The sequence below is a fragment of the Patella vulgata genome, chromosome 1, assembly GCF_932274485.2.
Source record: "Patella vulgata chromosome 1, xgPatVulg1.2, whole genome shotgun sequence".
Taxonomy (NCBI): domain Eukaryota; kingdom Metazoa; phylum Mollusca; class Gastropoda; family Patellidae; genus Patella; species Patella vulgata.
Genome location: NC_065879.2, coordinates 14,485,136 through 14,506,666, shown reverse-complemented (window position 1 = coordinate 14,506,666; position 21,531 = coordinate 14,485,136). Strand labels below are relative to the sequence as shown.

The window sequence follows — 21,531 nt, the reverse complement described above, 5'->3', positions numbered from 1 at the left end:
CTGTCTTTATTTATAATGCTTAATTTGACAATTTCGTAGCATCGTCTGGAGGATTGATTTTCATAAATTGCTAGATACCTTCATCAAAAGCATTTTTATCACATCCACATCCACACTTTCGTGCAGGTAGATTTCATTCATTTCAGAAATATGCAAAATGTTTTATCGCGCTATCGTTAACTGTGGTGAAACGGTTTGATGTTACCCGATGAAATACTTACAGGGCCAATTCCGATTATATTTTGGAGATTAAAACTGCTTAATTTTGTGTGAAAAACCCCTAAAATCCTTTACCTTGGGGCCTAGCGAATAACTCATTATACGTGATATGTTTTCAAACAACTTAAACCGGCCAGTATTCGTCTAGAAATGGAGACAAAGTGTCCCAAGCTGTATTATACGGTGTCTGGATAAAACCAGACTTTTTTCATAAAAATAACGTGTAGGTGAAATTTACCGTTATCAAGTACAGAACATGCATCACACATTATTTTCATAGAGTGTAGATTAACGCCATCTAGCTGTTATCGTACGTGTTAGAGGATACGAAAACGTAAAATTTATTCGTTTTGGTACCGATGCGAAAGGTCCCTATTTCCTTAAATTTCATGCGTACACGGAATTTCAGTTAGTTCTGAATCGGGATGGTCCCTTTAACCCTTTGGAGTGTAGGTCAAATGTTGGCTAGATTTATTTGAGCGGCACTTTATTGTGATTGAACATTCGCCAGACCTAATAAATTCTGTCTGTATAGCGGCACCATACAACCCAATTTTATTTCGAATTCCAAATGTTAAGGATTATTTTACTTACACGTCAACACGGTAACTCGGGTTTTCGCCTCATCCAAACGACTATGATATTATCCTTATCAGGCCTGAAGCCCTGAACAGGGGAAATTAGCCCAGAAAAACTCGATGAACTTTCTCGGTCAACACCGGGATTCAACACGGTATCCAGATAAGCGAGCGAGCAATTTACTCACTGAGCACTGAGCTTTCGAGAGTAAAGATGGAGTTCTCCGATCTGGAATATTGATATTGTAAATTTGAGTCAAGGGGATCCTTTCAAGTTCACTTCATGTATATACCCCCATATATAAACTATAGGCATTTAGCATTGATTGCAAAAACACTTAAGAACAGTTTTAAATGAAACGGGCCTACTAATCTTCCATCTGAACTGAATCTATCACACGGGACCGACAAAAAGTGTGCAGCATTACTTTTAGAATTTGACAATAATTTTCCATCCCCTATTTATTAAAGATATGCAAATTAAAAACTTTATTGTTAAAACATTCATATAATTATAGAAGTGGGAAATAAAGCAATATGAAAATATAAGCAAAATTCAAAACTCAGATCTCTACACTGCCATATTGTACAAGTATCTTTCCTCGATATTTTCAAATATGTTATTTAATCCATATTTGCTGAAACCAATGAGAAGATATTAAAAGATAGGCATTATATGATTAGGATTTACCATAAAAACATAATTCATCAACAATCGAAGTCTGGCCACGTTTGATTTTTGAGGATATAACCATTTTGGCATTTTTAAAAATTTGTTCAAAATATGACCAGGGCCCATTATCAAGGCAGTTAACTCTTAGTGACAAAACGAGTTATGGATCTTGGTCACATTAAAATTTAGACCTACGTCCGGGAAACATCGTTTATTTTCTTGCCGGAAAGTAACGGAATACACTCTTTGAGACGATTGAATTTTCAACATCTGTACACATGCGCAAATTTATCAACTGTTTACAATACTGTTTAAAAGATAGAAAAAGAACGAAACTACACGAGGTGACTCTGAACCGACAACCGTTACAATACATACGTCATACGTTACAATCAACTAAATTAGAAATAAAATCACCGAGTTTTAGCCAACGTTTTAATCAAGTTCGTAACTACGTATGTTTAAAAGAGTAACGAGTAAAAAATAATATTTTTTCATGGCTTCATCGACATATAAGTGAATAAATATTGTCACGTGAATGTCAATTTTGGGTGAATGTTTGCTGCCCGCACTGCACGAGTAAACCCGTGACTGAACTTTTCTCATTCACTGTTGTGATTAGAGCAGAAACGGCTAAACAACAGGGTAATAATTAAAGCACAAGTATTTGAGGCTGTGAATCACCCTATCATATGACCACCTAACTTGGAAGTTCCGAGCGATCACTTCACGGGGGTAGACAATTTGGCTATAGATCTAATAATATATAATGAACAAAACATAGCATGTTATCTGTCCTTTATGTACTGCATAATATGTTGACTAGCGTAATGTATATTGCTTTTTATACGCATACATAGCATGTTCTGTGTCAATTATGTACTGCATGTGTTCACTAGCGTAATGTATATTGCTTTATATACGCCCAAATGACGACACAGAGAGAGAAAAATGGGGTTTAACGTCCACTCGACACAAACCAGGTCATTTCGGGACTAACATATGGTTTAATTTTATTTACATAATTCGCTTGCGCGTAGGGGTCTTTTGTAGTGAAAGGAAACTGGAGAAAACCCACGAGGTTGGACAGGCGACCCTACTCCTTGTCACGTACAACCGGGGATTCGAAACCACGCCAGTCGACTCAATGACAGACTTTATGATACAGCGCGCACGCTAACCATTCAGCCATCCAACACCCCCCCCCCCCCCAAAAAAAAAAAAAAATGACGACAAAAGTGTAAAAGTATGTAATACCTCTAGAGGTCACAAGTTTTATTCGATTTTGATGAAACTTAAAATATGTGTTTATATCCCCCGGATCTAGGTTCCTCTCGATATTCGCGCATATTGGGTCGCAACTTCCTGGATAATGGCCGCTAATTGTAAGAAAAATATGGGCGTATCTTGGCATGGCAACCGCTTGTTAGCTTTTTAACATATCAAAATATGACAGATGGCAGATATATGGTTAGATAAAATGTATGATAATTGACCAATATAAACGCGAAACATCCTTGTTCTATTATACTGTCCTAAAAAATATTAATGGCATCCAGTTCTAAAATGGCAAAGATAAGTGAATGAGTTTTTTGTGCAATGAGGAAGAATCATAAGGTAAGATGAGAATTTATTGGTGACACAAGAGGCGATAAAATTATTTACACAAGCCCCGGTTGTAAGTGACAAGGAGTAGGGGCGCTTGTTCAACCTCGTGGGTTTTCTCGTTTGTGTCGAGTGAAGGTGGTTTAACGTCCACTCGACACAAACAAGGTCATTTCGTGACTATCATATGGTTCAATTTTATTTCAATAATTCGCTGGCGTGCGGACTTTAGCAGAGGGAGGAAACCAGAGGACCCGGAGAAAACCCATGAGGTTTGACAGGCGACCCTACTCCTTGTCACGTACAACCGGGGAATCGAAACCACGCCAGTTGACTCAATGACAGATCTTACGATACAACGCACACGTGCTAACCATTCGGCCACCCCACCCCCTGCAACGTTATGGTGTATCGCCATTTTTAATAAAATCTATAATAAACAAAAGAAATTAAAGTAACGCATATGCGTCTTTTCATTTTTTGCTAAACATCAAATTTATCTGGGCTTAATCCTGTGGACGAAGAAACAGCTACCAGTTCACAGTTCTTAATTCTTATTCCTTCTTTTGTTTTCGTATTACGATAAATGTACACTAAAATTAATTGTCATGTCAGATTTGTAAATTATAGTTTCTTAAAATTTAAACATAAATCTCCAAATAAGAATCTTTCAAAACATTTCACCAAAAATTATTTTTCCAAATTCATCGTACCCAGCATTTTTTGAAAGGCGGAAGATAACAACAATAAGCACTGGCCTTTATTTAGAAAACTACGAAATGAAGCAATAACGCCATAAATTTTAACAAGCTGAACATAATTTTGATAAAATTATTACAAATAAATTAATGGTGGAAAAATCTAAATCTATTATAAATTTCGATGACGAAATGGCGGATACCTTGCCCCCAAATTATCCAAACAATTTATAAAACAAATAGTTTTTGTGTCGATTTCAAATTTAATCGCACATGTATATGGAATACAAGTTATGTTATGGAATACAAGTTTATTTCTAACGACGATTCTCTCGTCTACAAGGGAGATCTCGTCTTTATCGTAAAATGATATGAAATGATGTTTAACGTCCTACTGTTCTGCTCCGACTGGGATAATGAAGATGGCCATACTTCATACAATGTGCTATGAGATAAATTTTGCCCAGACAGCGGCGCTGCGGTCTACTCTTATATCGAATTCCATTTTGCAGGGGACGTTTTACGCACACAATGTGTACACCGGACCTCGGATTTTCGTCCAATCTGAGCGAGCGACTAGACAAATGTCCTTTTTAGACCCTCTGCACAACTGACAAGGGGAAACCACGACAGAAAATACCGATGAACTTCCTTGGCCAACACCGAAAGCAAACCCAGGGTCTTACTCACTTAGCCACAGTGCCTCCCCCCCCCCCGGTGTACACCGGACCTCGGACTTTCGTCCAAACCGATCGAGCGACTAGACAACTGTGCTTGTTAGACCCTCTGCACAACTGACAAGGGGAGACCACGACATAAAATACCGATGAACTTCCTTGGCCAACAGCGAAAGCAAACCCAGGTTCTTACTCACTTAGCCACAGTGCCCCCCCCCCCCCACGCCTTATCGTAAAAACGGACTAACCTTGGTCGAAACATCGCCAGAAATTAACCTCTAAAGTAACTTGTATTCCAGATAAATATAATTTTGTCATGTGTTGTTATTATAGTTATTAATGGTCGCTCAACATAGTTCAACTGATATAAATTACATCAAGTGCGAATTGCCTGATTTTGCCCAGAGGTCGGTTGTTCAAAACTCAATTATTTTAACATTGTGGTTAAACTCGAATTGATAGTTAGCTTGCTAACGTACTTTGTCAGCTGTCCCATTAAAATTTTGTTGCTGGAAAGCCAATTTAATTATTTGTTAGCTAACGGGCTGATTAAAGTTAATCCAAGAGAAGATTGTTAGGTCATTGACTGAAATTTTAATTTTTAAATTCAATGTACATGTATAACAATTTCGTAAAAGTTACTATAGACAAGAAACTAAAGAAAGTGGAACAAATGTGCAGTTTGTTCACAAAACCTTGTTAAAGACAAACATATATCTGTAGAATTTCCTACAGAAAACACTATAAAAATCTTTAGAATACTTTTGTATTTTCCTATAATGTTTTTAGGTTTTACAGTACAGAAACTGTTATAGCCTGTAGACCCCCAAAAGTCTTTAGAATACTTTCCTATAGAAAATGGGATAGCCCCGCCCCTCCCTAATAGGACTTTTGCTAAGGGTATACTCCAACTGACAGCCGATTAATGCCATCGTTAAACCGATAACGGGGCTCAACACCTTTGGGGGTTGGATGACCGAATGATTAGCACGTGCGTGCGCTGTACCATAAGCCTGTCATTGATTCAACTGGCGTGGTTTCGAATTCCCGGTTGTACGTGACAAGGAGTAGGGTTGCCTGTCCAACCTCGTGGGTTTTCTCTGGGTCATCTGGTTTCCTCCCACTGCTAAAGACCCCTACGCGCAAGCGAATTATTGAAATAAAATTAAACCTTATGTTAGGCCCGAAATGACCTAGTCTGTGTCCAGTGGACGTTAAACCTCATTTCTCTCTCTCAACACCTTTGTTGACGACATGTTAAAGACGTTCTCATCGTTAAAGTTACCCATTAACTCCATGGAGCTTTGAAAAAACGAGCCCTAAACATGACACGCACAAATATATTAGCTAACGGACTGATTTAAAGTTAATTCAACAGAAGATTGTTAGGTCATTGAATGAAATTTTAAATTATAAATACAATGTACATGTATAACAATATCTTAAAAGTTCCTACTGACAAGAAACTAAAAAAAGTGGGACAAATGTGCAGTTTGTTCACAAAACCTGGTTAAAAACAAAATTATAACTGTAGAATTTCCTACAGAAAAACCCTATAAAAATCTTTAGAATACTTTATATTTTCCTATAAATTTTTTAACCATAAAACTGTAGTAAAAAACATAGGTTATACACTACAGAAATTGTGGAATATTTGGGGCCGTTATTACCCGCAGACCCCCAAAATTCTTTAGAATATTATAGTATAGAAAATGGGATAGTCCCGCCCCTCCCTAATAGGACTTTTGCTAACTGACAGCCGACTAATGGCATCGTTAAACCGATAACGGGGCTCAACACCTTTCTTGAGGAGATGTTACAGACGTTCTCTTCGTTAAAGTCACCCGTTGACTCCATCTAGTTAACGGAGCTTTGAACAACCGACCCCTGACCCGGACACGCAAAATAAATTAAAAAACAATAGCGTTTATATTGTTCAATGTGAGGACAGGTCGGAGTGCGAAGACAGGCAAACTTAGGTGACCTAAGTCGATGCCCACAAGTGCAATAGGTACGTGAACTGCATGTAATAAACAAAATGACATATACTATGGTTTTGAACGTTCGTAGTATAATTTATGCTGACGTTTCTGTAATATCTGAACAAGGGGAAATTCTGTCAATTGCATAATAAAACATTCATAAGGATCTACAATAAAACGTTGGTTCCACGAGGATTTAGGAATAACAAGAGACGTATCTCCCTTCTTAACAAATGTACAATAATCTTTAACAAGTTTAAGAATCATTTTAAATTGGTGTAATTCTTCTAAAAATCCGGCACCAAGTTTACTCAATTCTTTAAACAATTTACTCTTAAAATGTTCGTAAAATATCGAATCATTTTTAAAATGATTAATAATGTTTTGTCTGTCGACCGGACTCATAGCATATCCTGAATTCTTTAAATTCTTATTACTTGTAATATATATAATGTCCCGCAAAGTCCAACACAACTTCCGTTTTAACAAAATCAACGATTGGTCAAAATACTCAGTCACCATGATCATATCGAATTCGTTGTCCATTCGCTCTGTAAATCTGATCAGACTTAAGTTTTGTACATAAAAACTGAAATCGTTCAGGATGGGCGGTGCTCCACCGGTATAACCATGGAAAATATATGGGTTGGTTTTCATTTTTTGGATTAAAGTTTCACGTGTATTCTTGTGGTAGAACAGATAAGAAATATAACGTTCGACAGGTTCCCGAAATATAGCCAAGAAAAATGGATGATTGGGAATAAGTTGTTCATATATATGTTTATTATAATAAGTATCCACAGCCAGTATATTATACTCTTCTCCTTTTGCCACAGGGATAATCTTCTTGTGTGTGTCTTTATCCAGTAAACCAAGAACCCAGAATCTTGTTCCGTTTTTATCCGGAAGAACAACATTAAGATTGTATCTCAGTGCAAATCTATGTAATATGTTTGACATTGTGGTGCTCCCACATTTGTGCACCTTTAAAAACGCAATGTTGGTTCTCTTAGTACACTGCGTGGGTTTCGTTGTCGATGTTCGATTGGTGGATCCAGGTTTATTGAAGTTGTAACCACCTATCATCAGTGTGATGACTACAGCAAAAAGGGCCAGTCTGCAAGAAAAAGAAGGCTAAATCAATTTTCTGAATTGTTAAGAATAGCCAGAATAACAATTAAGTTAAATATAGTTATAATGATATGATATTGTACAGTAAGTACTAGTACTGTCGCTAACATTCATAGGGGATACTCCATTGAACGTTCCGAATCAAATTCTCTCAATTCCAAAAATAGTGTCAACCGAATGCATAAAAAAATGTCTTAACCAATCATGACAAATGAAACATATTTATTACTTAAAATACGTCACGATTCTACTCACAGCACCTCAGTTGCCGGTACTGGCAAATCTGTGACTGGGTCGAATTCCGTGTCACTTGATTGCAATTGTGTCAATTCGGGACGTTCCGGACTGACAACCGAGCATCCCCATAGAGCAGACCAAAAGGCATAATTTTAGACCATGCGGTGTTATTAAACACCTGAAAGGTAATTCATATCTATTCATGAACATCCAGTCCAAGATAGTATTTTGTAAACGGTTAACGCGCCCTCGAGCCAATGATGTGATGCAATACCTCTGTGAAACAGATTGAGTATTTTCATATAATCGTCTAAATTACGATCTAAAGTATATTTTCAACTCTTAGGTTGGTCAATTTAAAAATAACCAGGCCTCTTTATTAACGTGTTCGCGGTGTATCATAAAGTCAAGCGGCATGGTTTCGATTCTCCGTTTGTACGTGACAAAATGTAGGGTCGTCTGTCGAGCCTTGTGTGTTTCTCTGGATATTCCGGTTTTCTCCAACTGCTAATTCGAATTATTGAAATAACCCCTTTTCTGTCTTTCTCGCTCTCTATGGAGTCTATTTCATGAGGTTGTCCTTCAGCGATTGTCAAGGAGAGGGCAGTTTATTTGGTTTAAGGTACATACTATCTTTTCTTTTTTTTCTTGTTCAAAGAGACAATGTCTCTTTAACTTACATGCCATAAAGTCCGAACACCTTTCGTCGTGTAAGATACATGTTAGTTGTTCGTTCACCAAACAAACGGCTGTCTTCACACCAATTAAAACACCTATAACATAAATTATAGTGCTTTCAGATAATGAATATAAGCCCCCCCCCCCCATGAAGAGTGATGTTCTAGCGATTATATTGGTAGAGTTCCTCTATAGAACTTTTCAAACAATCCCAGCAAGTGTGAAACTGAACCTCAAATGGTCTGACCTGTAGTGCGCACTAGTACTCGGGCAATGGTTATTGTGCTGATGCTTGTTCTTTTGAAACCCTTATTTGTTTATGATTTGCAGCAATTATTTAGCTTGGTGTTGCCGCTGGAAGTTGAACTTTTCAAACCCGAAAAGAAATATATTGTCTGAGTAATCTGCTTTATATACTTCATAATCGAGTAATAAACAATTATAATGCTCTTATCACCAAACTCTACGTTATATCGGCGTTCTTTAACTTTTATAGCGAGCACTGTCGGCTGTTTATCTTATCGTACTTAATGTCCCTTTAATATATTTTTTTTCTTGCAATTTTTGACACATTCATTTCGCCCGGTTGCTGCCATCAAGTTCGACGTTAAAGAGTCGTTCACGGCTGACATGCCGTCATCATTACTAGGAAATAGGAAATGACCGGCTAGTTCTTTTTTTTTCATTTTTCGAAACAGGTGTATGTCTGAAGGGGCCAAAACATTATCAGGATCTGCTTCAAAACTACGAAGATTTTCAAGGGACGTTAAGAATCTGGCACGTTTCCTATCCGCAGTCCAAAGCTCTGGCACCCATTTTTTAAATTAAATCATTAACCGCCAATCGTGTGTAAATCCGTTGAAAATCTAGACCATCCGATGACATTGAGGGTTGAATATAGTCTTGGTAAATTAATAAATTTGTGTCTAATTAATAATTTATATAAAATTGAAGGCCTAAAGAAAGACCTGCAATATGCAGAATTAGCGATTATTCATAAATCTATTTCCATATTCAGTTCGCGTTTCTGTTAAGGACATTTGACAGTCGACAATGCATGTTGCCATCATCGTCGCGATATTACGTAGGCATACATACAGACTGAGATTTATAAAGAAAGAAATCCAACACCCCGTTTGACGCCAATTTTTGTTATAAATTAAAAGGGCTTCAATTTGAGTCAATTTCACTGATTCAAAGCATTAACTGTGATAGCCGTTCCCACTACAATAATTAAAAACTAGATAATGTAAAGGCAATTTGCTGAAAATTTCAGTCAAATTGATCCACTATGAACCGAGAATTAAGTGATTGAAATTTCGGCCTAGCCTCTATCATCGGTACGATAAGAAAACATAGTCTCGATTATCCAGTTTAGCGTGTATTTATCTAATTTTTATATATATATATATATAATATATATATGTGTGTGGTTTAAGTGTGCAATTTAACCCTCAAATTAAACACGAAAAGTCAACACTACATTTTTAGGTCAACAAGGGTGTGTGCCGTGTGTCATTTATTGCAACCCAATATCTGTTTAAAAAAAATGAAATTGGGTTGAACGGGTTTGTCGGCACGAACAGGGTCCAGGAAGGTGGGTAAACATGGATTCAGACGTAAAGACATTGTTAGGTCAATGAAAAAAGAAATTGCATTGGAGCTTATTGTTAAGGTTCTCAGAATGACAAGTATTATGCGATGTCATTATTTACTATACATGTAGAGTATACATTTCGAGTAACCTTGGATTTTTAAACACACAGTAAGGCCATGAAACTTTAATCGTGAACAGTCTCATAGACAACAAAAGCAATCGAGGAAGAGATTTGATGGAAACAGTGAAAGGACGCGATGCATTAAAAAAAACAAATGAAATGAAATGGGGTTTAACGTACTACACCATGAGGGGTATGTTGCCCGGACAGCGGCGCTACGGTCTCCTTTTTTTCGAATTTCAACTGTCAAGGGATCTTTTACGTGCACGCTAATGTGTACACGGGACCTCCATTTTTTGTCCCATCTAAACGACTATACGTTGCCCCTTCTCCCGTCTTACATCACTGACAAGGGTGGTGGGGCAGGGGCAGACGAGCAAACAAAACTTGATAGAATTATTCACTTATTCAGCAGAGCCGAGCAACAATTATCTGCAGAAGTAATGCCCTTATCTTCGAAATCTTGTAAACAAAAATCTGATTTTGTTATACACCCACATATTAACCCTGTTGCAGAACTGGAATCAGAAAGAATAAAGCCTGTTGAATTAATTCTATTAAGGATTATCTGTTAGGAGCATATAATATTGTGTGAACACAATACAGATAATATTTCTTGAAGGATACAGGATCCTTATTAAGCTGTTGTTGAGATATAGCTGATGTGTGGGTCTTTTCCACGCTTTGTATGGCTTTCTATTTTAATTCAAAAAGGAACAAACGTTTTAAACGTGGATCTGATTTCATTTGAATAGTCATAGGATGAATCTTATTCGAGTCAAATACATGTAAAAGGATCAAGGCTAATAACTGTTTACCCAGATTTCATGATATACGAATGTACTGCGTCTATTTATAGGCGCCACCCCCTTTCCATGGCGTTTATATACGTCCACTTGTGAATGTGGGCGTATTGTATCGTCGAACATGTCCGTGGATTCGTTAACAATTGACTCGTTAACGCGATAAATGATTTAGTGTTTAACAAATCTTTTTTTAAATTGGTGTGAATCATTTCGGTCATGAGTGGACGCGATAGATGATTTAGCGTTTGACGAATCATTTTCTAAACTGGTGTGAATCATTTTTGTCATGAATGAACGAACCCTGTCGATATACAGCGTTATGCGACCAACGTTATGGGGTTATTCCCCGTTTGCCAAAACATTGATAGCGCGATAGATGTTATGAGAGGCCAAACCCTGTCGATTTTAAATATTTATGCGACCATACGTTCCAGAGTACCATTCCTCTTTTCCGAACGAAAACTCTGTGAACGTAAGAGATGCTACAGTTTTTAATGTTTCCTTTTTTTCAAAACTAGTGCGAGACATTAGCCCTGTGAGAGGATGAACCCTTTTTATTTTCAAATATATTGTGAGCAATTGAGATCAGGGAGGATATCGATGAACCCGGCCAAATTTCAGAATTTTGTATTTTTGTTCAGAAATATATGACTCACGAAGGCTTATGAACACGATAAGATCAGATTTCTTTCTATCTGTATATGTTTGTCTATGGCTTTTTCTGAGTCATAGGTGTTGTGTGGCCGTATGTTGTACGCTTTGTCGACTGTTTGGTCTAGAATTAAAGACGAGTGTTTAAATTTACAGGTTTATCCGTCAAAATATATACATGATTATGAGACAGTTATGTTAAAACATAAGTAAAATATTCAAAATAATATACACAAAATGTACGCATTAAGGGAAGCAATATATATTTGAATAAAATACGCATTAAGGGTACCAATAAATAGGTTTAGTATTTTTTTTAAATACTACAGTACGAACACATGCAACACGGAGACGGGTTCAGGAGAGTCTATCATCAAGTTAGAAGAAAGAATAAAGATAGCAACGCAGATCGTGGAATACGCACACACAGCAGCTGTCCCTCAACTGCAAAGGAAAACTTGGATGTTAAAAATTGATAAGATACTACTACTAGTCTCCTTGAAGAAATCTTATCTATATAAAATCTATAGCGTCTATTGCGTTCATAATGTTTTCAGGAGAGGAGGATAATTTCGTAAAGAAACGCTGAAAATCAATAGGATTCATCCTCTCGTGAATCTAATGTTTCCTACCAATGAAAATAATCCATTAAAATCTACACCCTCTATCGTGTTGACAAGTTTTTCTGCAAAGGGGGAACTGTCCAATTTGGACTGTTCACGTATCTCATCGAACATAATTGATTAGAAATTGAAATTTTATTTTTTTTAAAAAATGAATGCAGGATAGCTGTTCAAGAATTCGAATTTTTAAATACTTAAAAGTATGTAAATCAAAATGTGAAGAAATGACCGATTTACATAGACAGTCTAAAATATAAAGGAAATGAAATGGGAAATTAAGACGGATATGCGCCCTACAGTGCATTATGAGAGAAATGGGGACGGAAATACGCCATACAGTGCATTATGAGAAAAATTAAGACGGAAATACGCCATACAGTGCATTATGAGAGAAATTTAGCCGGGACCCATCGCCGCTCCCTTATGAAAATATAGAAATGATCGGGATAAAGTAGCTGACATTTTAACCTATTGTTTACATGTAATTTGTTACCTGATAAACGACACAACCGCAATTTGAGCAGTACTTACAAAGAGTAACTCCAGATGGATACACTATAGTTCGAATCATTCACATAGAAATAGATTTGTGACACATCCTTGGATCACTGTATGAGTGTACAATTAATGGAACACGCTACAGGTATACTTCTGCTGAAAGGATTGCACCGACCCTAATGTACATATGTTACAACACGAACCAACCAACCAGGGCACTCATAATAACATGACGTCAAAATTTAAATTAAGAATATACAAGCATGTCGTAAACTTATGAGGGGTACTTTTATTATCCGGCGCCGCATTTTCATAAACCGTTGAAGATATCTTTTTGAAACTTTGTATACATAACATCTATTTTGCTTTTCAGGAATTTCTCAGGATGTAAATATAGTTTTGACATACAATTATTATTCTTAAATATACCTCATCCATTCAAAATATCTTTATGACACTTTGTACACATTACAACATTTTATAGTAGTTGTATCCTTTTCTGATTAAATATTTCACCGGTTACAAATTATTTGTTTTTCCATTGAAACAAAATTTAGTATACAATTCTTATTCGGGAGCATATCTCATTAACTATTCAAGATATCTGATATGAAACTGTGTGCATAGGCAGTCAACCTTTTTAGAGCAGTTGCCTGTTGCCAATTAGAAACTTATCGGGTGTAAAATATTTACGTGCTGTCAATCAAACAAAATTATTGATTTAGTTTGTGGTATACAATTTTATTCAGAAACATACAGGCATCTAATAAACCAACCATTCAAGGTAGGTTAATGAAAATGTGTATACACATCAACCTGTTCGGGTAGTTATGCCTTTTGCTAATTTGAAAATTCTTAATGTAATAATATTCTTAGCGTTTCATTGGAAACACATTTTACGCAGAAGCCATCCCAAGATCAAGAAACCTCAAGGAAATTTTCTTTCAAACTTGCATTACTCATATATCAAGAGCTGTTTTCAGTCATACGAAACAATGGTGGTTGTAATTCAACTAAATTTATGTCCACTATAATCAAGGGCATGGATTATGTTAACACGATCGTCTTTGGTGGTGAAATTATGTATTCTTTTAGTACACATAATGTTGCTGATATAATTGCAGTGTCTGTAATTTTCCCAAAACGGGGAACGCCCAAAATCAGTGATAATGCAACTGGAGCATCAGGATTCCCTTATTTCCCTCGTTTAAAGTTACAATTTCATATTTTCTAAGAAAGTCAAAACATAATTATTTCTATGTCTTTTGCTGAATAGGTTGTCAACTCACTATTATACGATCATAGGTTATCTTTCTCACACTTAAAAATCTTCACACCGGAAATAATAACACAATTACCTCCCTTGTTTTCCTATTCCACACCATGGAATAGCTATCTTCGAACGTTTGATTTTGAAGTTGAAAATGATATTTTTGCCAATTTCTCAACTGGTAATAGTGAATTATAGGATTATTCTTTAATAAGGTAGGGCTGTTTATACATACCATCTATTTTAGGGCATTATTTTCATACATTTTAAAAATATAACTTAAAAATATGAAATTGTAACTTTAAGTGAATAGAAGACATGTTGTAAATGGCATTTAAAACCGACGCTTTCTTGTATTATCAGCCTGTAACATTTCTTCGTGTCGTTGTGAATTTTCCGGTAGTTCTAATTTTTACAGAATCAAAAATACGCAGGAAATAACGGAATCTCGATCATCACGTCGCGTTATCCCTATTTTTTGGCTTTCGCCGTTTTTTGAGAATCACAGACACCGGTAGAATTGCTTAGAGTGGTTTTTACACATATTATTAAGTAACCGGAACTCGAGTACATAATTCTTAAGGTAATAATCTTAGTGTTTCATTGGAAACAAATTTTTACTAAAAACACTATCCAAGGTGTATTTTGTTTCAAACTTGCATTACTCATATATCATATATGAACGGTTACTAGACGTTTCGATAAAACGCATAATGATGTATTTTAGAACGTTTAATAAACTTTTGCAGAATGGAAATCTAATTTTGTCAAAATAGCTTAGTGTAGGGTTATTGTTTCTCAAGTCCATTTGCCTCTAAAAACCATCAGTATTGGATATACACACTTAAAGATACATTCCCGCGTACAAACTGGGTGATTTAATGGTTTATATGGACTAAAAACATATTCAAACTAATTAATTTGTCATAATTTTGCTTCAAATCCTTCTCAAACATTGTAATTGCGAAGGAATGCCCTGCTATAAAAATTCGATCAAACCAGGTCATGTTTACGTCACGTGACTTACCTCTCTTGGAAGTCAGAGGAGAATTCATTGCCTACATAAGACGATGTTGTCTTTAATCACTTACTATTTATTTCAAATATCGAATCCTAACTAAATTCTCGGATTATCTATTACCCGCGTCTTTTTCCGTCATTTTTTTCTCAGATAGTGTTGTACGTCTAACTCTTCATAAAGTTTATCAACTTGTACATCAAGCGCTCAATGTTCGCGTGTGACCGTTGACATCACGCGTGCAGAAATACCTAATCCTCGGGCTGTCGATTAGGCGAACCCTTACATTTTTGTCCTGTATACGCTCCATGAGTGTTTTTCGGGAAATCCAGAATTTTTCTAGTAAGATTGGATATCTCTACTTTCCATATATACCAAAATCACCATACTTTTATTGGAAATAACCACCCGATAAATACTTTTCTGGGAACCCATCTTTAATACTAACATTGATAAAGACAAAACACCTACTTATTGACTACCGTCTAATTACTAACCATTTTAAATAGTAATTATTACGCATATAGTATAACGACTGTTGGATATCTTCATTAACCCACCCACCCCCTCCACACACACAAAAAGAAGACCTCGCCACGCCCTTGCTACGCGTATACAACGTGATGAGGTCGCGGTGAAATGCGGAATACACCCTCAACTAGGCTCTCGGTACGCTCAAAATCGTGGAAATTTTCACCCTTTTCCACGTTCTCTCTACGCTTACCCCACGCACGATTCGTCATCGCTGCCCACACCGCGCTAAATCACGTTGTCTCCACATTCTATAAGACCGCGCCACGCTGGACGACAACTTCGCTGCGACCTAAAAGGTCCGTTAGCTCTCGTTTCAAGGTGAACATGTGATCTATTCTCGAACGACACAAAACAACTTCATCCCTTCCGTTGAACCTATACGAAAGGGGCCAATGTATAAGGAGAGGCTTATTGTGATACAAGTTTGTTTGTGCCTTCAAGATCTTGCACCCCTTGTCAACGGCAATATATAAAATGGTTTATGCAGGATTTAAAATCTATGTACGGAATTGAAAATATAGACACGCTCATGCCGCTCTCAGCCAGGATTTGGCGATTTTTAAAGTCGTATAATAGTGAGGGAGAGAGAGAGAGAAATGGAGTTTAACGTCCACTCGGCACAAACTAGGTCATTTCGGGACTAACATGTTGTTTTTATTTTAATTACATAATTCGCTTGCGCGTAGGGGTCTTTAGCAGTGGGAGGAATAATAGTGAGGACGTTGTGTATGTGTGAAGGGTGTATAACTGAACGCTATCAACTTTACCTATGTTTACATGTATCTGAAATCTGTCCGTATTCATGTTCATATCTGAGGTACAACCTATGGGTCACATCTAATGTGTCACGTTGATCATTTTTAAGCAAACATAACCCTTTAAGAACCAGTAAAGCTGAAGTACAAATGATCTGTACTTTGAATAAACACACGAAAAACTCACGTGCTTAAAGAAGGTGTGTGTGTGTTGGGGGTGGGGTGGGGGTGGTGGTGGTGGGGGGGGGCATTGTGTGAATAAATAATAGAGCACAGTTGTTGTGGTGAAATGAACGAATTTAACATCATACGTTTCTGCGCAGACCGGGTGGATGGCCAAATGGTTAGCGCGTGTGTGTTGTATTATAAGGTTTGTCATTGAGTCAATTGGCGTGGTTTTGATTCCCCTGTTGTACATGGCAAGGAGTAGGGTCACCTGTCCAGCCTCGTGGGTTTTACCCGGGTCCTCCGGTTTCTTCCCACTGCTAAAAACCCCTACGCGCAAGCGATTTATTGACATAAAATTGAACCATCTTAGTCCCGACATGACCTTGTTTGCGTCGCGTGGACGTTAAACCTCATTTCTCTTTTTCACTTTATTTGTGATGTCGACATTTTCTAAAACAATAACACATGTTCGTCCTTTCGAATATTCGTATGTGATATTTCCTGACCGCTCAGGTTTACATATTAACAGAGAGAGAGAGAGAAATGGGGTTTAACGTCCACTCGACACAAACTAGGTCATTTCGGGACTAACATATGGTTTAATGTTATTTCAATAATTCGCTTGCGCGTAGGGGTCTTTAGCAGTGGGAGGAAACCGGAGGACCCGGAGAAAACCCACGAGGTTGGACAGGCGATCCTACTCCTTGCCACTTACAACCGGGGATTCGAATCCACGCCAGTCGACTCAATGACAGACTTTATGATACAACGCGCGCACGCTAACCATTCAGCCATCCATCCCCCCACATATTAACAGTGTGGAAAATATACTGTACATGCCCACATAATAGTGATCAATTACATATAACTGTTTGATTGTAGAATCTGTTCATTATAATTATTGACATTAACTTGATTTGACCCTGATTTATTACTATTGAATTTCTATATTTGATTGTAGTGCTTGTAAAAGGTGTCCATAATATTTATTGACATTAACTTTATTAGATTCAAGATCTACGTTTCATTGTAAACCCAGATAATTATTTTATTTATATGTATGATACGTCGATTTTATATATCATATCATTATATTTTATTGAAACTGTTGTTTAATTCAAATAATAAGCGGGTTCCATGTACGGTACGCCAACATTTTTCCAAGAGCTGGACGGAGAACAGGGCTAATCATCTCATTTTCCTAATGAAAACTAAAGCCTCTATGGGTTTTCGTAAACGGGGGGTAACTACGGAACGCTGAAAAAAAGATATGGTTCGCCTTCTCATAAACCCAATGGTTGAAGCCAAAATTGAAAAATAAATCTGTTAAAAACGTGTTCTATATTGCATTCGCAAATGTTTCCGCTAAGTAGGTATAACTACGCAACGAAAAGTCGCGGAACGCTGAACATCGATAGGGTTCGTCATCTCAAGAACCCAATACTTCACACTGAATTTGAAAAAAACTTGTATTAAAGGCTACTGCATTCACATGGAGGAGATAAACTCGTTAACGTATCTGTTAAATTTCAGCTAAATCAAGCACAAACTTTGTACATATTTCACACTTTGCGTAAAAGGCAGGGGCCAATACCCAAGAAGTTGCTGGCCGATGCGCATCATAATCGCAGTTGGGTATGCTCAGCATGCAGATACAGTAAGTGTGTCTGAAATTAATACATTTTGAGATACAAATGAATTTCATGAAACGAGGCGCCTATCGCGAAAACTAATATGGCGGCAGTTTGAATGAATCCCTGATACTTGAATAATGTTCCTCGAGGATATTAAAAACATGGGTATAGATACTTGATTTCCGGTCCAAAATGCAGTAGAATTTGAAAATTGAACAAAAATAGATTAGCTTGGTTTGGTGACCTGTTTCGAATTCAAGATGGCGGCCACGCCATTCTGTGGGTCATATTTGTAAAATGATACTTAGGTGGCATACTAACCTTGTGCAAAGTTTCGTGCTTTATTCAATACGTGAACGTTGTGTATGGTTAGCCGCGCTACTAATTGTTAAGTGCTCTGATGTGACAGTAAAGTATATAATGAAATTACAAATAATGGGCTGTGTATATCTTTTTTCAAAACGACATATTTTAGTCTGAAGTAACCACCATAAACGAATGAAGTCATAATTCCCACGGCTGTTTGAGTTTTAAATCAATGCACAAACCTTTCAATAGCGATCATATTACGTTTCGAAGGTACAATTATTTATTTTTCACAACACAGCAAACATATTTTAAATGGCACGTGATTATTCCGTTATTTGGACTGTGCAATATAGCCTATTTTACAAACGCTAACGATAGTAATGTACAGTACTAGTGTATAATGGAGGCACTTTCAACATATCTATTCAGGGCGGTAACTTAAACATTTCTAAAACTTTGTGCCTCCCCGAAAAACTAACCGGTTACTTCTCCTAAAATGAAATGAAATGGGGTTTAACGTTCTACTGTTGTGCTCCGACTGGGCTAATGAAGACGGCCATATTCCATACAGTGTGCTACAGCAGCACTATGGATTACCCTTATATCGAATTCCAACTGTAAAAGGAACTTTTACGTGCACGCCAATGTATACACGGGACCTTGATTTTTCTTCCTACCCGAACAACTAGACAGCTGTCCCTGCCAGGCCCTTCGTCGGAAAATCCCAAATGAACTTTCTCTGCCAATGCAGGGATCGAACACGCGACATCCAGGCTAGCGAACCAACGTCTTTTTTTCTTTCTTATAAATAAAATGTTTATCCAGATATTATAATATATACAGACATCTCAAATATGAAAAAATAAAAGTATATTACTTATATACCAACCATATTTACACCTATATTTATGAGTTAATAGGCAAGATTTAAAAACATATTTTTGTGGGTTTTATAGCTATACACCGTATCAATATTTACAGTGTTTACATTAAAAGTAATTAAAAGGACAATTTCCAAAGTAAAATTCGAGGGTATATACAAACTCTTTCAAAAATCTAATTTAACATTTCCATTATCTTCATATAATTATAAGGTTTGACGGCTTAATGAACTTAATTATCAATAAAATTTGACTTATCATTCTTAAAAGAATTGACTAATATTGTAAAGATTCACCTTTAATATATTTTTAAACAAGTAAATAATATTTAATCTACAATTCTCTTTATCTAATGTAAACATGTGGCGTTTATAAATGGCTTGTCTTGCGGGGGATAACATAACATTGGAAAGTGCCATTTGACTGGTGTTATTACCTACTTAGCCACCGTGTCTCCCGTCAGCTTCTCCACCAGTATGTCTCATTCGAAATGAAATGAAATGAAATGGGATGTAACGTCCTACTGTTCTGCTCTGTAAAAAAGCTACGCAAATTTATTTCTACAACAGCAGATGCGCGATTATTCGGCCTATTGGATTGCGAAGTATAGCCTCGGTTACTCAGGCATTTATATTTACGGTGCTATCTCTATGTCTCTTTCGACTATTTCTCCAGTATTACCTATCAGTATTTTGTATGTCTGTTTTAAAGATATTATTATATATCAAGTATCAATAAAATCGTGTTAGTGCTAAATGATAAGGCCAGCTCAATGTTTCGTCATAGGTCACGAGATGTAAACAGGCCTAGCGTCAATCCCAACCCTAACCTTGGACCTAGCCCCAATGCTTACCCTAACCTTACTGTAATCTCGGGCCCTAACCTTATTCACATCTCGGCGACCTTGACAAAAATTGAGCTGGCCGTAACAAATAGATTTAGCCATGAAATCGTGCATGATCTAACAGTATGGGTTAAATCTTCGTATTTAATTTTAAAAGGACATTCTTCACTGATTTCTCTTGAAAAATAACTAAATAGTTTACATAATATGCAAAATGACTTGGAATTCAAAATTGGTCCATTTCATTCAACATTGATGTTAATTTGCCGTGAAAATATGAGATCTTAATATCCAATATTTAAGACACGATGAGCATGTTAGAATGGTTTCTGCCGCGATTTGTAATGAACAAAGAAAAAATCCTACAAGACAATGCGGGAGAAATGAATAATGGCGGATTCACAAACGACAAAAAAAAAACGTGTAGATTAGACTAAGCATATGTAAACGACTGCCGTTCAATCCGGAATATTCATGTATTTCATCGAATGTAATTGACTAGAAATTACAATATTTATTTTCAGAAATTGAATATAAATCACTTTACAAACATTCATATTACATTAATATCTGTTTTTGGGTCTATTTAAAGTTTTAAAATAGAGCCTTGCGCCCGTTAACGATTATAGCCCATGTTAACTTTTTAGAGATTGGAGGAATTAGTCCGATGTTCATAATATTAGTATCCAATGGAATTAGTTATTACTTTATTTTAAGCCGACCAGTTTTGTAAAACCTACAAAACCCCACCCTCCCTACGTTTTAACAGCTAGTCGTTCGTTTCGAATAGCCTGGTTTTTGATTTATACTCTTCAAAAATAGTAGGGGATATTGAAATGCAAATACCTATGCAGGTTGTGATATGATAAATAGTCATGGACACTTGACATGCTTTGAGAGTATGTTCACAGATGAAGAACTTATCGCCCCAACAGAACCACTGAGCTGTATAGACGTGGGAGGGGTTCATTGTCAAATTTGACACTTCAAGGGAGGGTTGATGAAAACTGCCGCTTGCTGGTTTATCCTATCCAAGAATTCCTTCCCTATCGGTTCTTGCACACGATTTACTTTTTAGCATATCTTTACTTTAGTGTTTCGCGTTTAATTTGATCGGGAGACGTGTTCGTCGACGTCAACCGAGAACACTGCAAGAATTGGCCGTGGCACTGCAAGGGGAGTGGGTCAGATTACCCCAAATCGTGATCGGACGGTTGATTAGGAGCATGCCACGACGAATTGCTGAATGTCTGAGGATTGGTGGAGCAATTATTCATTATCAAGCCGCCCATATGAACTGTTTATGTTCGTGTGTAGGCAATTGGCTGTTATTAACATACACTG

General features: G+C 36.8%; 1 protein-coding gene across 1 annotated transcript; it reads right to left on the bottom strand.

Annotated features, from left to right (window-relative positions):
• Positions 1 to 6,323: 6,323 nt before the first annotated feature.
• Positions 6,324 to 12,918, bottom strand: LOC126821945 (galactose-3-O-sulfotransferase 4). Its single transcript, XM_050550642.2, has 3 exons — positions 12,808 to 12,918; positions 8,481 to 8,573; positions 6,324 to 7,549 (listed from the first exon to the last, which is right to left on the bottom strand). Exons 2-3 carry the CDS (start codon positions 8,519 to 8,521, stop codon positions 6,499 to 6,501), a joined length of 1,092 nt encoding a protein of 363 aa, XP_050406599.1. The 5' UTR covers positions 8,522 to 8,573; positions 12,808 to 12,918; the 3' UTR covers positions 6,324 to 6,498.
• Between the last annotated feature and the right edge of the window lie 8,613 nt (positions 12,919 to 21,531).

What these genes read in the sequence shown, in the direction of transcription:
- LOC126821945 (XM_050550642.2), bottom strand. Translation starts at nt 8,521, where the DNA reads ATGTATCTTACACGACGAAAGGTGTTCGGACTTTATGGCAT. An exon ending in GTGTTCGGACTTTATGGCAT is followed by an intron (nt 7,550 to 8,480) that starts GTAAGTTAAAGA and finishes TTTTTCTTGCAG; the next exon opens with ACTGGCCCTTTTTGCTGTAG.